A 22,192-nucleotide genomic window follows, 5' to 3' on the forward strand; every position below is an offset into this window, starting at 1 on the left:
AGATCTTCATAGCTAGTAAACCATAGCCTTTGCAGATTTGCTTTCAACTGACTGTTGATCCAGAGCCACGTCTTCAACGCTCTTGATGTTACAACTCTGAGTGAGAACCGCTTCAGACGACTCAGCGCGTGCGGCAGGGAACTGAACGAATCATCCAAACTGATTCGCGAACCGATTCATTGGTCTGCCAACTGGTTTGATCAAGCCTTCGAACAGAATTGACTCAAAAGAATGAATCATTCGCGAACGGGCATCGCTCATTGCCCAGAAAAAAAAGTAGATGGCGCGCTTGGAATAAATTGAAGGATTTTTAACTTGTACTGCATTAAGATAAAGTAACGAGAGGAGCGTCGCCCACAGTAACGAAGTAAAAGTACCGTTTTTTCACTAAAAATGTACTTGAGTAAGAGTAAAAGTACCCATTTTTAAATATACTCTAAAAGTATTAGTTACCCAAAAAATTTACTCAAGTAAATGTAACGAAGTAAATGTAACTCGTTACTACCCACCTCTGTAAACAATGACTATATTAAGTAAAGTATCTATACTATCTACCTACTTCTGGCATTTTATACATATACATATTACTGATCACAAATTAAGTTTTGATATGTTTACGGTAGGAAATTCACTAAATATCTTTACTAATATCATGATTTTTGTCATAAAATAAAAATGGATAATTTTGACCCATACAATGTATTTTTGGCAGCGACTTACACCCCAGCGACTTAAAGGGATAGTTCACCCAAAAATGACAATTCTGTCATCATTTACTCACCCTCAAGTAGTTCCAAACCTGTATGAATGTCTTTGTTCTGCCGAACACAAAGGAAGATATTTTGAAGAAAGTTTGTAACCAGGCTCTTTCTGGGGCACCATTGACTTCCATAGGTGGAAAAAAATACTATGGAAGTCAATGGTGCCCCAGAACTGCTCTGTTTCCCACATTCTTCAGAATATCTTCCTTTGTGTTCAGCAGAACAAAGACATTCATACAGGTTTGGAACTACTTGAGGGTGAGTAAATGATGACAGAATTTTCATTTTTGGGTGAACTATCCCTTTAAGATACCCTTTAAGAATCTTCATACCATGTTTAGTTTTGGTCGTCCGCTTTACTTTTGTGTTTGTTTATTATTAAAGTGTTTGAATGTTCGCCGGTTCCCACGAAAATTCAAACACTTCAATAAACAAACACAAAAGTAACACTTTTATCTTAAGCCATTTTTAATTCTTCTGGACCTCTGAAACACTGATGATAAATCCAGTGTTTATTTATGAGAAGGTAGGTGAAAATCAAAATAGCTTTGATCTAGCTTTAAGTTACTTTAAGCTAGGTGGGCTACTATAACAGCAGCCTCTCCACCAAGCGTTTCCTCATCTGCAAACACTCTGTTGTGACAGTACTGCAAACTGAACAAAGCATTTTATTAATAAACGAGATTTTCAAAAGCGACAAACAAAATACAGACTTGATAAATTAGTACTAAGCCTATAGCCAAAGCACAATCACACAATAACTGCTACATGAGGTGATTGATATTATTGTGCATTTCTGTCAAACCATCACACCACAGACTGAGCAGGGATACATTTGCTCAATTAACTACAAGATTTGTACATCATGCATTTTTCCCCTGTCCTAGAAATTAAACTATGACAATATGAACGTTTCCATGAATATGTTCTCACATCTTATTGTTAAATGTATGCGCTATGTTAATTTTACCTGTGATTTTACAAATGAAACTACATATTGCTCAATGCTAAGTTACTGATACATCTTCAAGAAACAGAACTATTCAAAAACATTGAGTTAAAGACAAATAACTTCCATTTTTGTGATTCACTTCTGCTAATGTCTTGTGATGTATTACAGGGGTCAAGTCAGCCACGTGATTGTGTATTTTTATTTTTATTTTATTTTTTTACTCTTCTCTTCTCTATACATAAGAAAATGTATAAAATTATATAGTTTCTAACTACTTGCATATCCATGAACTAATGATTTTAAAGCATTCTATAAATGCATTTGGTTTGTTAATACATTTTAAATTAATGTTATTATGAAGTGTTACCCAAATTAGCTTTGAAACAAAAATGACCAACAAATTCACAAACGTGTGGATGGATAATTCAAGAGAGGGGGGAAAAAAAAAATGCATAAATTACTATTAGTCTACACAAATGGATATAAGATAATCTACACATTTTTCAGGTCAAGGTAACACTACGAAATCTACTAAAGCAATAAAGGAAAAATAATAAACAATAACAAACAGGCAAATTTAAAATAAAGGACAAACAAAATGACAGCTGATCGAACAAAGTCAAAGTAAACAAATCCAGTGTGGTAATGACAAAAGGAGGAAGGAGATCAAGAAGTGGAAATAAAATGAAACAAAAATACACATTTGGGTCTCGTGTTTAGATGAGCAAGCATTATAATAAAACCACAAACACTTGTGTGCTTGAACAATTTTAATTAAAAAAAGTGACCTGTTGTCTCTTCCTTTTCATTCACATACAAAACGTCAAGGAATGACAGATTGCCAGAGTAAGAGATAAAGTGTAAAGCTCTGCGGTGTACAGATAGTCTGAAACCAAAGACTAATCAGAGAAAGAGTCAGGCAGATACAGAGTACAGTACTGGCCCGGGAGAAAAGAAAGAGATCGCCGGATGATTCAACATTCATCAGACAGATGAGGTAAAACACTGCCGCTCCAGACTAATACCAGCACTACACAAACGCTTGCATTGCTACTGTTTTCAGTTTCAAGTTGATCATTAGAACAGTGACAATAATAATATAATAAAATTCTTTAGTAAGGTTTACACTCAAGTGAAAGATACAGTGTAAGCAGTGTTAGGCAGTACAGGAAAAAACGATAAGACCTTTTCGAAGTATACATATTAATATTTCCACAATGACCATATCTACTTGTGCAAACTTGAAAGGCAACTTTATATCGTTTAAAATGCCAAATATGAGGGCATAACAGAGATAATAAAGAGTAGAGCTGCCAACGGATTGCAAAGACAAAATGGAAAAACTACAAGGAAGTTTAGAAGCCCTTGCTCTCAGTCCGGCCAAGTGAAGCAAAAGGGCCTTCAGCAAAAACACATCCTAGTGAAATAACACATTAATGCAGACTGTATAGTGATTGTACATGTTTGATGTTGATGAGCGTATGTTATTCATTTAGCTGTAAAACCAGTCAACATCTTCATGTCCTTCACAAATGTAATAGCTTTTGGTGTTATGTTCTAATGCAACAATTGTTCACACTCATATAGTGGTTCTAGTATTAACCTGCATCTTAACTATAATCAATCCATTTATTTATATGATCATACCTGATGTTTTCGTTTCATTATTCTGTCAGTAACTTAAAGGAATAGCTCACCCAAAAATGAAAATTAGCTACAAATGTATCCACTCTCAGGCCAACCAAGATGTAGACGAGTTTGTTTCTTCGTCAGATTTGGAGAAATTTCTCAATATATTACTCGCTCACCAATGGATGCTCTGCAGTGAATGGGTGCCGTCAGAATGAGAGTCCAAACAGCTGATAAAAACATCTCAATAATCCACACCACTCCATCAATTAACATCTTGTAAAGCGAAAAGTTGCACGTTTGTAAGAAACAAATCCACCATTAAGGCATTTTAACTTTACAATAAATCGTCACTTTAGGCTAAAATACAAGTCTATAATCCATAACAGCATATTTATTTACAACAGTCTTTTCTTGTAAACTGTGCATATCTCTCCTGATTCAGATGAGATTTCTTTTTTAACTGGAGAAAGCAATTATGGACTCGCATTTTAGCCGCAAGCAACTGTTTGAAGTTAAAAACTTGATCAATTTGTTCATTACAAACACAACTTTTGCAGTCTTGTTGATTACTTCAGGATTCTTGCGATGTTTGGACTCTCATTCTGACGGCACCCATTCAAGCAAGTAATGCAATGCTAAATTTCTCAGAATCCAATGAACAAACAAACTCATCTACATCTTGGATGGCCTGTTAATTCTCAGAAAATCTTCATTTTTGAGTGAAGTTTTCCTTTAAATCACACTCTTAAGTTTCCTACTTTTTTGAAAATAGAAGTTTAGTATAAATGGTTTATTATTATTATTATTATTATTAATACATAATAATACTGACCACATTTAGCTTTGAAAGCATCCTAATGCAATTTAATCAGCTCGTTAGAAGGTTAACCATATCATTTAATTCCAAGTACACCATTTAGAATTAAAATCATATCAGATTTTCTACTATACAATTAGCTTTGTTAAGGAGACGTCTCTTTGGGTACAAGTAAACAGGAACTATTTGCAATTAACTGGCCTTGATTTGTTTTTAAAGTTAAATTGTGCATTTGAAACCTGAGATAATAACAGAAATGTGTTGTGGCGTAAATGATTTCTTCTCGGGCATCGCTTTCTTTTGACCTATTAGACGTATTCAAACTTTCTAAATACATTGTGAATTGTTATTAAATTATTTTATCTTAACTTGACTGTGTGTAAAAAAGAAACAAAGAAAGAGACCGTACATTTAAATAAAAAAAACAGTTAAAATTAATAGACTTAATAGTGAGATCAACACATCAATGTATCCGGACAATCACATTAAAACTGCAGTCACATGTAATATTCTGAGTCATTAGTCACAGAAATCTTAAATATACTTCTGCTCTGGGATTCAAGTAAAATGACACTGGATTTGAGTCCAAAGTCAAGTTCTTCTTACACCTCAACATATCCAGTTCAGATGGGGATGTGATTTATGGTACTGTAAGAGCAGTGAAGTGCCTTCATCAGAAGGTACAGAGGTGATGCATTACTGAGATCCTCGGTCAAGCTTACTTTTAATGAACCTACAAACATTTAGCTAACTGATCAGATCATTAACCATTAGACTACCTTCACCCTGGTGGTGATGCACGCTAATAATTTCGATTCTTCATTCTATTTAAAAATGAGGACCAAATTAAATCTAAATGGACTAGTCCTTCTGGAAAACACAAAAGGCTTTCCGCTATCAAACTACCTCTTGCTTTTAATGCTCTTTTATACATTTTATTAAACTAATACCTTTTTAGACGAAGCAGCTTCCACCATTTTTACATCATTATGTTGTTCATGGCTTCATGGCATCGAGTTGTACAACAAGCATGGAATGTATGAATGCATATTTGTATGTAATGACAAACATGCATTCAAACGAATATACACGAAACACGCTATTTCCTAGTTCTATGCAACCTCATGTCTTCTTCTGACCGTCATGGGCGTTCTGTTCGACCTCTACAGGTCTTTTTTGCTTTTCTTCGAGTGGTTCTGCTCAGCTTTGGACGGGTCTGACTTCTCTGGTGACATCAGCTCCAGAAGATCCTCCAAAGCCTTCTTGATATCAGCTCCAAACCTGTGAGAATCCTGCAATCCAGAAAGAATATGAGAAACAGATTAGCATCATTTTCATCAAACACTGCCATTAACCGGTATAAAGAAATCCAAAATGTAATGTCCTCCTAAGCCTGTATGAATTTCTTTATTCATACAGATTTTTCTGAAGAATGTTGGTAACCAAACAGCTGCTGGGAGCCATTGGGAAAAAATACTATGAAAGCCAGTGGTTACCAACATTCTTCAAAAAAAAATTTTTTTTTCGAATTAAACAGAAGGACAACTCTTGTGAGCAAATGATGACAGGATTTTCATTTTAGTTTTTGTTCCAACCAGTGTTATTTTAGTATTATTTATATACTATTATAGTTTTTGTTAACATTTTGGAGCATCTTTTATTTTTATAGTTTTAGCTTTTAATAACATTTTTAGTATTTTTTATATATTACTGTTCATTTTTAATTCCATTTTATTTTTAAGTTAGTACTGTTCATTGTAATATTTAAATACACTATGCAATTGGTTTTTTATTTGCTTGTATCAGTGTGTTTATGATATTTATATACTATTATAATATTTATTCATATTTTATATGAGCTTTTATTTTTATATTTTCAGTTTAAGATTTAGTCATTTTGTTATATGTAACAAATTTTTTGTACTTCTTCAACTTCATTCTATATCAGTTATTTGCCAAAGCAATAGTTCTAGTTTTCATCTAAGCATTAAAAAAATCTAATGTTTTTAATGGTTTTAGTTTGAGTTTAGATCCTAACCAACTTAAAAAAAAAAAAAATTAAAAAAAAAAAAATTAATTTGCTAATCTCAAATTTTCCCTTTTCTGTAGTTTCAGAAAAATGGTAATGAAAAAAGCATGTTAGTGTACTAACAGTCTGAGGACAAGAGTGTTTGCAAGAAATGTGCAGGTTGATCATGTGTTCTCCGATGATGATGTAAGACACGCCATAACCATCATCTGCAACCTGTCAAGAGCACACAAATGAATATAAATTAAATGCACACAAAAAATTATTTATTTTTTAAATTTGTGAATTTGCATGAATATTTCTGACCGGGCCAAATCCTCCACCGCAGGTGGTGTACTCTGGGTGGTTAACGAAATCAAACAGCTCCACCTGCTGAAGAGGAGTCTGACTGGTGGACAGACGCCATGTTTCTGAAAGCACCTGAAGGAAACACACACATTTAATATTACATAACTTTTTTTTAACTGTATAAATATTTAAAGTATTATTTCAGTTAACAAGAATCAGTTTTTTTGCCTAACGGTAATGAATATTTTCAATTGAAATGCAAAAAAAACCTAAATCTAAATCTACGAAAGAATGAGGAAATTTTCTTTGCGCAATTATTTCTTTCACTTATGATACACATCTAAGGGCATTTGCAAGGAAGCAAAAATCAGATAAACTTCCTTGTTCAGTAGATATAGTAACTGCACGGCCCTTCCCAGTGTTACACACCTCTTTAAGGAAAGGTGACTCCTCTCCCAGGTATTTGGACACGATGTAGAGGCAGAACAGGTGTCTATCTATTCCTCCTCCTGTCATTGCCATCCTGTACAGATGCTGGTGTTTCTCAGACGCCGTAATGAAGAGACGCCGACACACTTCCTTACTCTACAGTCACAGAGAAAGAGATGTCTAAATATGCACTCGTGTTTGAATTTGTGAACTAATTATTCTTAAGCAAAATAAAACTACTTTAATGTATTAAACTGGGAAAATTACAGTAATTACAGCATTTGAATGCATTTTTATGGCTATCATCATAACCTGCATCACTCATGGCAATTCAATTTAACAGCCTTTAACAAATGTTTACGTCACTACAAAATCAGAGCATGTAGAAGAGTGTGTACTGGAAGTGTCCTTCATCAATATGTTGATAGATTAGTGGATCGTTACCTCTCCGCCCTCCAGAGCTCTGATGAAGGTGCAGCTCTCGCTGGTGCAGGAACGCACCGTCTCAGTCCGGCCCTCGCGGAATAAACGCGTCATAGACGCTTCGTAGGTCAGAGAGAACGTGCCTCGATTCTGGATGTGGGGAAGGAACAAGAAAAGAAGAATATTATTGTTTTATCAATTATTCAGTCAAGTTTATTAAAGCAATAAGTCCCAAGAAGCCATGATAGCCATGCCTACAACCCCCTTAGCTGTTATAAATTCACTGTAAACCACGGTTTGACGGAGCTTATTGCTTTTATAAAACGGTTATTCCATACACGTAGTAAGGTTTCACAAAATAAATAAAGTGTAATAAAAAACATTATTCTTCCGCCAAACAGTGTAGTTCCTCAGAAATGGTTGTGGTTCCAACAAAATGGTTGCCGAGCAACACACAAATGTAAACAAAGGTGTAGTTGCTAAGCAACTGCTAGCTTATTTTATGTTGTTAACTTGTCTTAGCATGTTGCTGGCATGTTTCTAACTTGTTTTAACATTGCTAGCATGTTTTAGAACACTGCTTAAATGTTTTAACATACTAATAGCATGTTTTAACATATGTGACCCTGGACCACAAAATCAGTCTTAAGTGTCAATTTTTCAGACAAATAAGTGTCTGAAAGCTGAATAAATAAGCTTTCCATTGATGTATGGTTTGTTATGATAGGACATAGGGCTGCACGATATTGGAAAAAACACACATTGCGATATTTTGTATTTCTGCGATATATATTGCGATATGAAAAAAACAACAAAAAAAACTCCAGATGACTTGAAAAGCTCTATTTGGAAAAAAAATATTGTAGATGAGTAAATCAGCATAGAAAAATGAACAAATTACAAACATAGATAAATATAATAGAACAAAGATATAAAATAAATAAACAGTGCTTTATGTTTTTTCCAGTAAGTCTAACAGTATTCAGGTATACTGGTTGAATAATCAAATGTAAAATAACACTGTATAAATTAAATCTAATAAATCTGTTAAAGCTACAAAAGTGATTTTTCTCTGTGTTTTGCTGTTTGATTAACATTCATGACACTGAAAGCCTTAGGAACATTAAACTGCTGTGAGCATACTATCCATTTTCTGTGTTTACAAGGATACTTGCAGAGACATGCATTTTGACAGTTTCGCGCGTTTGTGTCATTTCAGACACAAATAGACACGGAACTGAATGGAATTCAGTGTTCACATATATCTGAGTGACTCTCACCGTGTCTACAAAGGGCGCTGACAAAATACAATAGAACCCATTATAATCAGTGATGCCGTCTACACTGGATGCGGCGCGACACGGCAAATCCTTGCGAGTAAATCCCTCATTCTTTTTATGACTTACTGACACAAAGTTCAAAGGATTTGCAACGGTCGCCGTGTCCAGTGAAGACAGTGTGTCGCGGGTGGCGTGATGCGATAGCTGTCGCGAAAATGATCAGTATAAATATAACGGTCAGTATACTAAAAATCGCACATCCTGCGATGTGACTATCGCGGATGTGCATATCGCGATATCGATGCTGAAACGATATATCGTGCAGCCCTAATAGGACAATATTTGGCCGAGATACAACTATTTGTAAATCTGGAATCTGAGGGTGCAAAAAAAATCTAAATATCGAGAAAATCGCCTTTAAAGTTGTCCAAATGAATTCTTAGCAATGCATATTACTAATCAAAAACGACGTTTTGATATATTTACAGTAGTAAGTTTACAAAATATCTTTATGGAATATGATCTTTACTTAATATACTAATGTTTTTTGGCATAAAAGAAAAATCTATAATTTTGACCCATACAATGTATTTTTGGCTATTGCTACAAATATACCCCAGCGACTTAAGACTAGACTTAAGACTTAAGTCCAGGATCACATATTACTAACAAGTTTTAAAATGTTGCTAACATTTTAACGTACGTGTTAATATGTTTTAACTTTGTTTTAATATTTATTTTAATATATAATATAAATATCATATTTTAATAATTAATAAAAGTTGTATGTGTGTAAGTAAGAGTCAAGATCACTACCTTAATGAAAAATGATCTAGGGTTAAAAAATGAAAACAAAACATATTGTGCCACAGTGTTTGTGAAGCGTTACATAATTAATGTGATTCTCTACATTCTGTTAGTGTGAAGTTGAGGAGAACTACATGTGGTTTTGTGTGTTAAGTGGGTTCAACCTTACCCTGTAATAGGCCAACTGTAGCGCAATCTGAATGAAGGCATCCGGGCTGATTTTACACTTTTTGATGGCGCCCTTGCCAAACTCTTGTATTGGCAACACATGAAAGTCGACATCATCGGCTAGAGCCTGTGCCACAGCGAGAGAGCATTCGATACGCTCCTGACACTAAATACACATACAGCAAGATGAATTATTCAGTGTGTCCATTAGCGGTCACTGTATATGGCGTGTCTGTAAACATGAGGAGGTGTGACGGTGTGTTTGTACCTCTGCAGGTATGTCCCAGGTTAGTCTAGTAGGTGGAGGCAGGGAGGAGGCCACGTCTCCTTTACAGTGACCTTCTTCAGTATAACCCAGCTGGAAACTATCAGTAGTCATCACATACTGAGAGAAAGAGAGACAGCAGTATTAGAGAACATAATAACAACGGCAACTAGATTGCATTTACTGAATAACAATACAAGTCAGCAAAAGAATAATGAAAGTTTATATAAGCTTAAAGTGTTAGTCTAACCAAACCGATTGCAGTGTCAGCATAATTAACTAAAACTATTAAATTTTTTAATGGAACTTAAGATGAAATAAAATAAAAATTAAATGAAAAACAAACTTAAAAACGTAAACAAATTTGAAATGTTGCCTTGGAAAATTACTGAAAGAAAATAAGTTACTAAAGTTAAAAACTTAAAGAGAACGATTTGAAAAAAAACTAAAAAAAGGGACAAAAGCACATAAAATAAACTAAAATGAAAGAAAAGAAAACTGAACATATAAAAATGAAAAATTCAAAATATATATATTTTTTTAAATAAATTTTTTTTTTTTAATTAAAAAATGGGTTGATAATGCACTTTTGTTTTCTTTATTTTTACATTTAGATTACCTTTACCATCCTCTAAAACTTGCGTAAAACTTTTAAAACCATAAATACGTTTATAATGTGGTTAAATGTAATCTTTAGCAAAATTCTAAATTAATATCAATTTTTAATACTGTACATTATAATGTTGTGATGCCTAGCTTCACTTACAAGATGCAAAACGATCAATTTTAGACTAATTAGAACAGAATTTTAATACCAGTCATAACACTAACAAAATAACTGTCTGATTAGTGTTGTCCTATTTAAATCAAACTAGATTATGATGAGATTAAGAAAGAGTCCTTTGAATAACAAGCATCATTATTTAGCTTATCTGATATTATACTCATTCATTTCTAAACAATACTCTCTTTTTCTCTCACCTCCCACACGTGAGCCATTATAGGTGCGTCTGCCCAGGAGTGTTCAGCATTGAGGCCGTTCTTCCCATTCTTATACACCACCACAGTGAACGACTTATCAAACCACCTGAAACACAAACACAGTGCAAAACACTGCCATAGCAAAGACAGAGACTATCACGTCTAGCCGTGTGAGAGACTATTGGTTCTATTTACAATTAAGTTAAGACAACATTTAGCAAATTTGAAGGGTTTTAACTGATGGACGAATTTGGATGGACAAACATCTCACCTGTCGTAGCATTTGCCGTGCAGAAGGGACTTGGCATAGCGATCCAAATTGCCGGCAGGATCATCTCCCCTCATGCCTTGCTCATCGTCGTCCAGGGCAACGAAGAACGCCGCTTTCTCAATGCAGTCCAGAGACCTTTTATTCACTCCTGAGCTGAAGAACTCTTTCCTGGCCTGAGCCCAAGGGATTCTGGGAAATGAAGTTCAAAACATCTCAGTATTCATAGCAAGAATTTGAACAATTTTAATTTAATATAATATGTTATATTTAACTAGACAAAAAAAAAAAAACAACCCACTTGAAAAATGTCAACTGAAATAAAATATTAAAAAAACCCTTAAACTTATTTTTAGCTAGTTGTCAAAGCAGCATTTCTCATTTTTGTTTAGTTTAACTTGATGTACTAAAATAGTAGAAAACACAACTGATAAAGAAACTACATTTTTAATACATAAAAACTGTCTTATCTACTGTATCTTGGCCTACTTCCATAAAAGCCGTATTTTGCATTTCTTTACATATAGATCACATGCATGTTTGTTTCGTGTCAAATAAACCCTTTAAAGTGTGTCAGCAGACATTACCTGTCTCCTGCCGTCAGGGCAGCAAGTTTGGCCTCTCCGGGCAGCGGGGGTGATGGGTCGTCCATTATACGCTGAATCTGTTGCTCGATCTCTCTGGGAGACAGCATGCGGCCGGCGTGGTACAGCCACAGGCGGAAATAACGGCCTTGGTGGAACACCGCCACATACTCGCTGTCCTGCCAGTGGATCAGGGAGTCTAAACACACATAGAAAACTAGTAAATGCACGCAAATTCTCACCGTTCACACTCATGCTTTGTGTATTGTGTGCTCTTCAAGCATCAGCGAATGGTGCCAAAAACAGATTAGAAGACACTCGGAGAGAAGGATACATCTGAGTGTGTTTGTGTATCTGGGTCAGTCTGTGTGTACGGTACAAATCCGGTCTGTCCAGGGTGTGTGTGTGTGTTTATCTGTGCAAGTTTATAAAGTAAGATGTGTTTGCACTTGGGGCCCTTCCAGGAAACTATTGGAAATATCTTTTGATCATAGGAAGTATGAGGAAAAGACTGAAAAATTAACATTTTGAAGAAACTGTCAATTTAAAGAGATTATTAAAGAACAAATAAACAGTAAAAAAAATTTTTTAATAATAATAATAAATATATACTTCTTTCTTTCTCTCTCTCATATATATATATATATATATATATATATATATATATATATATATATATATATATATATATATATATATATATATAAATAATTATAGTTGTCTTCAATAATTATAAATAGCTATATCTATCTAAAACCTTTCTTAAAAAAAGAAGAATACTTTTATTCATCAAGGATGCATTAAACTGATCAGTGACAGTAAAGACAATCATAATGTTACAAAAGATTTGTTTCAAATAAATGCTGTTCTTTTAAACTTTCTTTTCATCAAAGAATCCTGAAAAAATTTATAATTGTTCACACAGAAATATGAAGCAGCACAATTGTTTTTAACATAATAATAATAATAAATGAGCAGCAAATCAGAATGATTTCATGTGACACAGAAGACTGGAGTAATGAACTCTGAAAATTCAGCTTTGATCACAGGAATAAATTACATTTTGACATATATTCAAATAAACAACAGTCATTTAAAACTGCAATAATATTTCACAATATTGCTGTTTTACTGTATTTTTAAACAAACAAATGTAGTCTGGGCAAAGATAAGAGACTCTAGCCTTACCCGTCTCTTCTCCTGGAATGCGTGTGGTGTTGAAGATCCTCTCACATTGAGCGGCACACAAAGGAACATTTAAAACTGGCACACGGCTCTAAAAGACAGAGTTACACTGTTAGACAAGGTAACTTAAACCAAAATTTAGTTTTCATAACTATTTTCCACCCTCCTTCAATTAAACGGACAGTCCACCCAAAAATAATATTCATTCTTACTACACATTTTTGTTTGGACTACCACTTTAAGAATGCTGTTATTGCTGCTGTAACTTTGCAAGATGTAAATGACCTGTTATGATTATCTAAACTCCACATGGCATAGATTAAAAGCTCAATCATCAAAATGGGCAAAATTGCTAATATGATGATATATATATATATATATATATATATATATGTATACAAGTATGATAATCTGCTTAATATGTAAATTAGTTGCCATGAAGAATCAGAGTAAACGCATGAGGAAGTTTTATGCTTAATAACCGTACACGTACAAAGCACACTAAACTTGCAAAAGAGAAAATGTTTCCCCGTTATGTGTTCTCTTTAATGCAAGTATGCAAAACACAGACTCAATACACACAGCCCTGCGGGTCTTCTCTATTCACACACAGTCTCCATCAACCATCCATAACCAAACAAAGTTCAATGCACAGCTAAAAACAGCTCTGTGATCAATCTCTGTCATCACTCGGGGCGATGAGAGTTTCACCCCACCATCCCCTTCTCTCCCAATAGCATCGGTCATCGCTGCAATGTGGACTCACAGGTTTGATTTCCTCTCTGTTGAGTTTCCTGCGGTACAAGAGACACGCATGCAGTGTGTTTCCTGCTCTCGCGGCTTGAATCGGTGTAGGCGTCACGTAGAGGAAGTCCTGAAGATGAAAGAGAAAGACTCTAGAGCCTGGAATATAAAAATATCACTTTAGAACTTCCTGCTTGTTTATGCATCTGTGAGCCGTACCATTCCATAGTAGTTGCTATTGACCATGAGTGGGCCACGCCCCCTCAGGTAGACATACTCCTCCCACCAATCACTGACCTTGAAGATGCAGACACAAGAAAATTAATTCTCAATAAAAAATAAATAAATGAATAAATAAATAAAAATAAAACAGGTTAGGAAATCTTTGTACCATCTTACAGTTTAAACCCACAAGCAAAATATGATTTTCAGGTCAACATGAAATTAAAACTGACATAAAACATGAAATATTTGCCTTCTTATTAAATTAATATTAAATTCTAACTTATTAGCAACTTTTTTTTTTCTTATGTAACGACCATATCAAACACCCACTTTTTTTGTTATGTAATGCTCAAACTAAACTTAATATTTAATAAATTTTAAATTCCTTGTCTCTGCTTATTAGGATAATATATTAATTTAAATTTTTGCTTTCATCAAAATGTAATTCCATCCTCAAATCACCTTTAATTTGGTATGTAACACCCATGTTAAACTTAATATTTAATAAATATTAAATTCCTTGTTTTTGCTAATTAACATTTATTTTAATTTAAATATAAATGTTTGTTTTTGTAATTAAAATGCAGTTGTTCTGTGAACAAACAAAGCCTTCTTACTTTCCAGCCTCTCTCCTCAAATCACCTTTCATACGTAACACCCATATTAAACTTAATATTTAATAATGGTAATGTTATGTAATGCCCATATTAAACCTAATATGCAATAAATATTAAATTCCTCATCTCTGCTTGACACACAATTTATTCTTCACATTTATTCTACCACAAATCCTTCTTAAGGCTGGAATACACAAAAATCTGAACGGATTTTTAAAACACTAGGCATCATACATTTACCGACTTTGTAAATAGTGACAAAGGAAAACTGGGCATCAGGCTTTACTTTCAACCTCTGTCCTCCAATCACTTTAATTTTGGTAGCAATGTCCACTTTTTCACGATCCAAACAATTCCGTTGGGACAAAATAAAATTCTGTTCTACATTTTCATTTTATTTCAGAGCAAACCTGAATGTTTACATTTTTTTTAATGGCTGCATTAGAAGATTGACAGGTATTGTGTGAAGTTTGTGTGCATGGTTTTCTGGTTACTCTCACATAGTTGGATGCCCACATGGCTTTCAGTTTGAGGTACCACTGCAGGCGGTTTCCCAGACTGCTCTCGAACTCCTTGGCCAGAGTCGTCATCCTCTCATATTCAGAATCGCTCATCAATAGACGCGCAGATTCCAGATACTACAGAGTGAGAGAGAATGTTAATGAATATTTTTCCCCCATTTAAAAAGTGGTTTAATGATATTTAGGTGATGATGATGGCATGATGAAGATCTCACCCTCTTAACAGTGTCCTTCACTGCTGGAACAGGTAAGTTAGGCAAAGATCCTTGGTAGCTGTACAATAGAGGCTGTCTGCCTGAGAAGATCCGGACCATGGCCTGAAAACAAGCATATTTACATTTACATTTATGCATTTAGCAGACGCTTTTATCCAAAGCGACTTACAAGTGCATTCAGGCTACACATTTTTTTATCAGTATTTGTGTTCCCTGAACCCACAACCTTTTGCGCTGCTAACGCAATGCTCTACCACTGAGCCACAGGAACACCTGAAGGTATTTGAAGGTAACGTGTAATTTTGATGTTAAAGTACTCTCCTATCCAGTTTAATATGCATTGACAATTATGCACAAGTAAATTATTTGTAGGACAGTTCCCTCAAAGCCCAACACAACAACACGGACTCCACCAAAGCTGCAAAAAGTACAAACTTCACCTTTATTTACCATTACAGGTTGGGTGGTTGTAGGTTAGGTGTGTCTAGTAGTATGACTGTACTAACCGCCCAGATTTTGGTGGTGTTGGACACTTTCCCGTGCTGTTCAAACATCCAGCCGTGATACGACAGTAACTGCTTCAGGCAAAGCCTCATGGTGAAGATCAGCGAGAACCAGAGCAGAGTGCTGAACAATACGGCAGAAACCACCGTCCGACACTGAATGCTCAGAGAATCACTACAGACACACAAAGAGACACAATATTACACTGCTGCATGCAATGCTGAAATTCATGTTTTATTAGTTGTTGGGCCACTCTATGAAAACAGGTGCAGTCTGATAAGGTCATTTTTTAAGCACATTTTTGAAAGATTGTAAACATCCAATAACACAAATAATGTATTTAAGTGTTGCATTATCACTTTCAGTGAACTTTTAGATGATTAATTTTGTTTATTATGCAAAATCAGATCAGATTTGACAAACAAAGTGTGATGTCTTGAAAGTATGATATTATCATTAAGATAGTGTTTTTTTTTAAAGGAATAAATTATTATTTTAAAAAGGGAAAAAAATAGTGCTGTCAAACGATTAATTGCATCCAAAATAAAAGCTTTTATTTACATAATATATCTGTGTGTACTATTTATATTTATTATGCATATATAAATACACACACATACAGTATATATTTACATGTATACATTTATATTCATATATTTATATTATAAATAAATATATTTAATATATACAGTAACATTTTTCTTAAATATATACATGCATGGGTGTGCATTTATTTATAGATAATAAATATAAAAAGTGCACACACATGTACTATGTAAACAAAACCTTTATTTTGGATACAATTAATCGCGATTAATTGTTTGACAGCACTAGAAAAAATATTATAGCGTTGACGCATAGACTGGAGATAACTAAAATTCTTTTTAATAACACCTGATATTTAAAACAATTAAATAAAATACGTACATTGCTATTCAAAAGCCTGGGATAGATTTTTTTTTTACACATTTCTGAAAGAAGTCTCTTATGTTCACCAATGCGGCATTTATTTGATCAAAAAAATACAGTACAAGCAGTAATATTATAAAATATTATTACCATTTAAAATAACTTTTTATTTTATTGTAATATATTTTAAAATGTAATTTATTCCTGTGATGTAAAGCTGTATTATCAGCACCATTACTCCATTCTTCAGTGTCACAAGATTCTTCAGAAATCATTCCAATATGCTGATTTACTGCTCAACAAACATTTATTATTATCAATGCTGAAAAAAGTTCAAACGGACATTTATTTGAAACAGAAATCTTTTGTAACATTATAAATGTCTTTTTGGTGACTTTATCAATTTAATGCATCCTTGCTAAATAAAAGTACTAATTTCTTTAACAAAAAACAAACAAACGTATTGCTCCAAACTTTTGAATGGATCAAAGAATAACGTTGTAATGCTAGCTGTCATTTCCAAATATGTTTTAATCAGAAATGCTAATAGAGATGAAAAAAACTTTAAAACACAGGGCTCCTTGTAGCGACAAAAAAAAACATAATTAAAATGACTTAATTCAAATGTCTGGATTATTGTTGATATATTTAGAATTTGTATATTATATCACACAAAGTTAGCATCAGCTATTTATTATTTAAGGTGCCATAGGTGATTGTCTTCAGAAACATTTTTTGTTATTCTGGCTGAAAGTCTCTTCACATCCTGATAGCAATCATTAAGTTAAGTGGTCTAAATGTATTTATCTGTATTTATTTATATATTCTGTGGAAGGTGTAGGACCAAGAAATGTTTGTCCAATTAAAACGCTCAGTCCGAGCAGAGCGGGGAGGGCGTGAGGACTGTAATTGGAAACCATTGATGTAGCCTATTGTAGTAATTTATGTTGTCTCTGGCTGCTCTTTGAGCGTATGTGCATTCAGGGAGCGTGGCTTTGGATGGCGATTTTAGAGAGGGTGGGACGTTCACTTTCAGTGCTATCAGGCTAAAGTTAGCATTTTCCGAGATCTCCTACTGTACTTTTAAAGTCATTGTTACACACATATGAGGGACACAAAATAACATCTGTCTTGTAGAATAATGCTTCTGCTTTTGTCTGAAAGCAACTGAATCAAGGTGTGTGAAGGTTCACACCCTCTTTGGGCATGTTCATAAGTTCATGGGTGTGAACTCCATACTTTCAATGCGAATTACATAAGAGGATGACAAATATTTCAGTGTATCTTTGAGCCACTGAAGCGGTTCACACTGCACATAATTCATTTGTTTTGCCAGGTTTGTCTTTAAAGAGCAAGGGATCAGATTTCCATGTGGTAATGTGACCTCTACTACCTGACCGGCAGATGTTCCTGGATTTTAGCGATGAGGCCCATGGAAGGGTCCGAGCGCGTGTACATGGTGGCCAAGATCGCGATGACAACAAACAGCCATGAGGACGGGCTGGCGGGATACACACCAGTGATCACATTGTTCTGTATGAGAGAAAGAATAAACAAACACAAGAAAAAACATGAGGAAAGATCGCCAGAACAAACAAAAGACACATTATGAAATCCAGCTGGGGAATGTGTGACAATAAACATTAAAAATAAGGCAACAAAATATAAAAATTAGCTCTTTTCTTTTGTAATAGAGACTACATTGTGCATTTTAGTGTTCATTTGTGTATTTTATTCTTAAATAAATACATTTTATAATCAATCAGAAAATGCATTATCGACATTAAACACACTATTACATGCAAAAAAATTAAATGGACAGATTTAGCAGATGACGAAATAAAATAAAATCTAGCTATTTGCTTTTGTAATAAAGATTTTATTGCTGTTGTTCATTTCGGAATTTATTTGTAAAATAAATATATGTTTGCTTTTAGAATCAAACAAAAAATGCATAATCGACATTAAAAATACTACATGCACAAAAAACAAAACAGGCAGATTTAGTAGTCGACAAATGAGCAAAATGATCTGCTTTTGTAATAAAGATTTTATTGTAATATAAATAAATACTTTTCATGATCAAATATAAAAATGCATTATCAAAGTTAAACACACTATTACATAAACAAAACAAAAAAAATCCAAAGTAAGCATAAAATCAAGAAAAAATCAAAATGAGCAATTTCATAATAAATATATTATTGTGTATTTTGTTGTTCATTTGTGCATTTTACCCTAACATAAATAAATGTGTTTATTTATATAATCATATAAAATCAATTAGATAATTTTGTACAATCAAGTATAAAGATGCATTATCAACATTAAATGCACTATTATAGATGGATTTAATAGATGACAAAATAAAATCAAAATGAGATTTGCTTTTGTAATAAAAATTTATTGTACACTTGTGCATTTTATTTTTTAAATAAATGTTTGTTTTTATAACCAAATATAAAAATCGCATTAACATTTCAATAAACATTTTAAAATGAATGAATGAATATATGAATATATATATATATATATATATATACAGTATATACATATGAATGAATATATATCTCATAGCTTAGCATCTACAATACAAGCTGTTTTAAACCAAATCCCAGATTTATCATACAAAATACATTACATAAAGGAAGCTAAATGCATTGCAAATAGCAGTTGATGTAACTTTTAAAGCCGTTAATACATGTAATACGTGTTTACCTTCAGCCGTGTGACACGTTTCTTCCAGGAGCGGAGGCCTGACAGATAGACCTGTCTCAGGGCCTGATGGGACAGCTGCAGGTCGATCCCTTCTGGAGTGATAGTGAACTGAAATGCCACAGCTTGATGGGCTTCTGCCATTTCTAAAGAGAGTGTGAGACAAAGACAGACGCTTTTAAAAACAGCAGCTCAAATTTCCCTGCAGCAAAGGTACAGTACTCTGTGCATGACCGCAGCTCTCCACGTTCATCGCTTTATCTCACTTACACTCAGTTGAACACCAGCCAGCAACCATTATGATTCAACAAGTTGAGTTATGATCTATTAAGGCAAGAACACTGAGTGCTGCTGATACAGACATTTCTGTTAAGGGCTCTTTTTATGCGATCAACAGCTCGAGAGAGTCCGTTTCCAGCTTGTGTAAATGAAGGGAAACTTCCTTCAAAACTCTCATTCCTTCTGCTTTATCCAGCCTTGTCATGCTTTCATTGCTCATTCAGACAGACTCGACACTTAGACTCTATATATAAATAAATCATATAAATAAATAAAATCACTCCCACATCTACATCCAGACAAGATGTATCTATGGCAACAGTGTTGTTATGGCAACCAGGAGCAAAGGGTTTCCTCATGACTACCAGTCCGCTCAACCAAAACACTGTTACAGTATTCATCAAGATTCACTGCCATATCTTCATGTATATATACAGTGATATTCCTTTCAAAGGCATGGTAAAATAAGCTTTACACTGTCTTTTCTCAAAGTAATTTACACACCTATGCATTTGCACATGCATATAAACAATATAAACAAATGACAAACAGCAATACTGTTGTTAACTAAAATAAACTAATTAGAAATATTAAAACAAAAATAAAAAAATAATAAAAATAGCTGAAATTATAATACTAAAAACGTCAAAGTATTAATAATATATAATATTATTATACCATGTGACATGCTTTTACATTTAAAAAAAAAAAAAAAAAAGATATTAATTTAAATTTAATACATAAAATATTTATTTTAATTTCCAACTGCTAAAACATTTTTAAAAGGCTACTAGTTCATTTAAAAATATTTATAAAAGCAATACATTTTATTTATATACATTTTATACAAGTGTATACATTTTATGCGTAAATACATATAATCAAAATTAGGGCAAAAATCGTTAATCATTAATTAATGTTCTGATAAGAAAGTACATTTTGGGTGTGTGCAAATACACAATCTACGTCAGAGCTCCTCAATAGGCGGCTCGCGTTTATTTGATTATATTTCAAATAATGTGGCATGAAAATTCCAACATTAACTTACATTGTGTCTACGTTCAGAGTTTTAACGCAATTTTAAAAAGAAAATATTAATGCTGACAGATCTAATAATTTAATGTGCATTTAGGGAATGTGGTGAGAAGAGATCCAGTCTGGAGATGAGCAGGAACAGTTGATTTGCATGGCAGACATGGAGATCCAGATTTTTGTTTGTTCATTTGTTTTTAATATTCATCAGGCAAAGTTCTTCTATATCTAAATGCAAAAATGTTCTTAATTTTTTTTAATAAAACAGACTACTGGGGAAATTGAATATTTATCTTGTGACCATCTTGTGACTATTTTAACAAAAGCAACAGTAATTTAATAATTGTAAGAAATAAATATATATATATATATATATATATATATATATATATATATATATATATATATATATATATATATATATATATATATATATATATATATATATATATATATGTCAGTGGCCCTTGGCTTGATATTGTTGGCAAAATTCGGCCCTCGGCAGAAACTAATTGAGGAACCCTGATCTACGTCACATCCCATGGGACACCTCTTTCTGCTACTAAATTACTCCGCAGGAAACATGCAAATGAGGCCCTTTCCAAGCGACCAGAAGAGGGCGCTGAACAGAAATGAATTGAATGAACTTTAACCCAATTAAAAAAAAACGACTTAAATTAATTTACATATATTACATTAAAACACTGGAATATGGTCATTTGCAATAACAAATCTAAATAACGCTGAAACGATAAAAACAATAAACGAGTAACACGACATATAAAAACGTAAAGAACAGGTGCTAGACTTCAGCATTTGTTTATCGATTAAATGACCATTTAATCCTCCTACAAAGTCACCGACCTATGTAAAAAGGGTTTACTGCATAACAAAATAGTTAATCATTAATAACCTACTGATATCTAAAAAAACCTGGCCGGCGAAACTCACACAGAACAAAAACACAACACACTGCCAATATAAAAGGCAGCTTTATCAGCATATGAGGTTTTTAAGATCGAAATGACAGCATGCAGCTAAACTGGGAGTGCAAGGTAATTAAAAAGAGAGCTGGAAACGTAATTTAAGCATGGTCAAGGCCAATAACGGATGATGCTTAACCACATCAGCTATGAAAAACGTAATCGGTATAAAACACCCCACACATCTCCACCATCCATCGTCTCCAGCACACCACAGATCATCACGCCTCAGATTATCATTACAGAAAGCATCAGAAAGCATCATCCATACCTGCTGTTTATTGATGTTACTGATGACGGGAACAAAGTGACGGGCTCCTCTCCTCCCTTCTGCTTTTCAGGAGCATAAACATAAAAAATAATTACTAATAAGCGCGTAATAACCCCAATATAGATGCTGAGGCTTCACTGGTATGAAGCGTAACTGGAAGTACCTTTGATACAAACTGCGAAAGAATGTAACAGATACAGCGAAGAGGGCGGGAAACAAGCGGCTCGGAAGTGAGCTGTGGTTGGTCAGAAGGCAATGACGTTCCTGTGGAACTGCTTGACGAAAGAGTTGGCCAATGAGCGGATAGA

At 33.8% G+C, this 22,192-nt stretch overlaps 1 protein-coding gene across 2 annotated transcripts; it reads right to left on the reverse strand.

Annotated features, from left to right (window-relative positions):
• Window positions 1-1,429: 1,429 nt before the first annotated feature.
• Window positions 1,430-22,117, reverse strand: LOC131532983 (carnitine O-palmitoyltransferase 1, liver isoform). Of its 2 annotated transcripts, none has more exons than XM_058764927.1 (20): window positions 22,048-22,117; window positions 21,885-21,946; window positions 19,323-19,465; window positions 17,998-18,137; window positions 15,698-15,869; window positions 15,192-15,293; window positions 14,956-15,093; window positions 13,833-13,910; window positions 13,636-13,743; window positions 12,873-12,960; window positions 11,688-11,883; window positions 11,104-11,292; window positions 10,833-10,938; window positions 9,855-9,971; window positions 9,588-9,752; window positions 7,353-7,481; window positions 6,909-7,064; window positions 6,498-6,611; window positions 6,315-6,407; window positions 1,430-5,454 (listed from the first exon to the last, which is right to left on the reverse strand). In XM_058764927.1, exons 3-20 carry the CDS (start codon window positions 19,461-19,463, stop codon window positions 5,326-5,328), a joined length of 2,361 nt encoding a protein of 786 aa, XP_058620910.1. In that variant the 5' UTR covers window positions 19,464-19,465; window positions 21,885-21,946; window positions 22,048-22,117; the 3' UTR covers window positions 1,430-5,325. The 2 variants fall into 2 exon arrangements, with proteins under 2 accessions (XP_058620910.1, XP_058620911.1); XM_058764928.1 differs by having other exon boundaries at window positions 21,885-21,943; window positions 22,048-22,106.
• Window positions 22,118-22,192: the final 75 nt, after the last annotated feature.

The sequence above is a fragment of the Onychostoma macrolepis genome, chromosome 24, assembly GCF_012432095.1.
Source record: "Onychostoma macrolepis isolate SWU-2019 chromosome 24, ASM1243209v1, whole genome shotgun sequence".
Classification (NCBI taxonomy): domain Eukaryota; kingdom Metazoa; phylum Chordata; class Actinopteri; order Cypriniformes; family Cyprinidae; genus Onychostoma; species Onychostoma macrolepis.

Excerpts from the sequence above, each read along its gene's own strand:
- LOC131532983 (XM_058764927.1), bottom strand. The coding sequence starts at position 19,463 with ATGGCAGAAGCCCATCAAGCTGTGGCATTTCAGTTCACTATCACTCCA. Across the intron at positions 13,911-14,955 it reads CCATGTGGGCATCCAACTAT|GTCAGTGATTGGTGGGAGGA; the intron begins GTGAGAGTAACC and ends TGCATCTTCAAG. Across the intron at positions 11,884-12,872 it reads CATTCCAGGAGAAGAGACGG|ACTCCCTGATCCACTGGCAG; the intron begins GTAAGGCTAGAG and ends ATGTGTGTTTAG.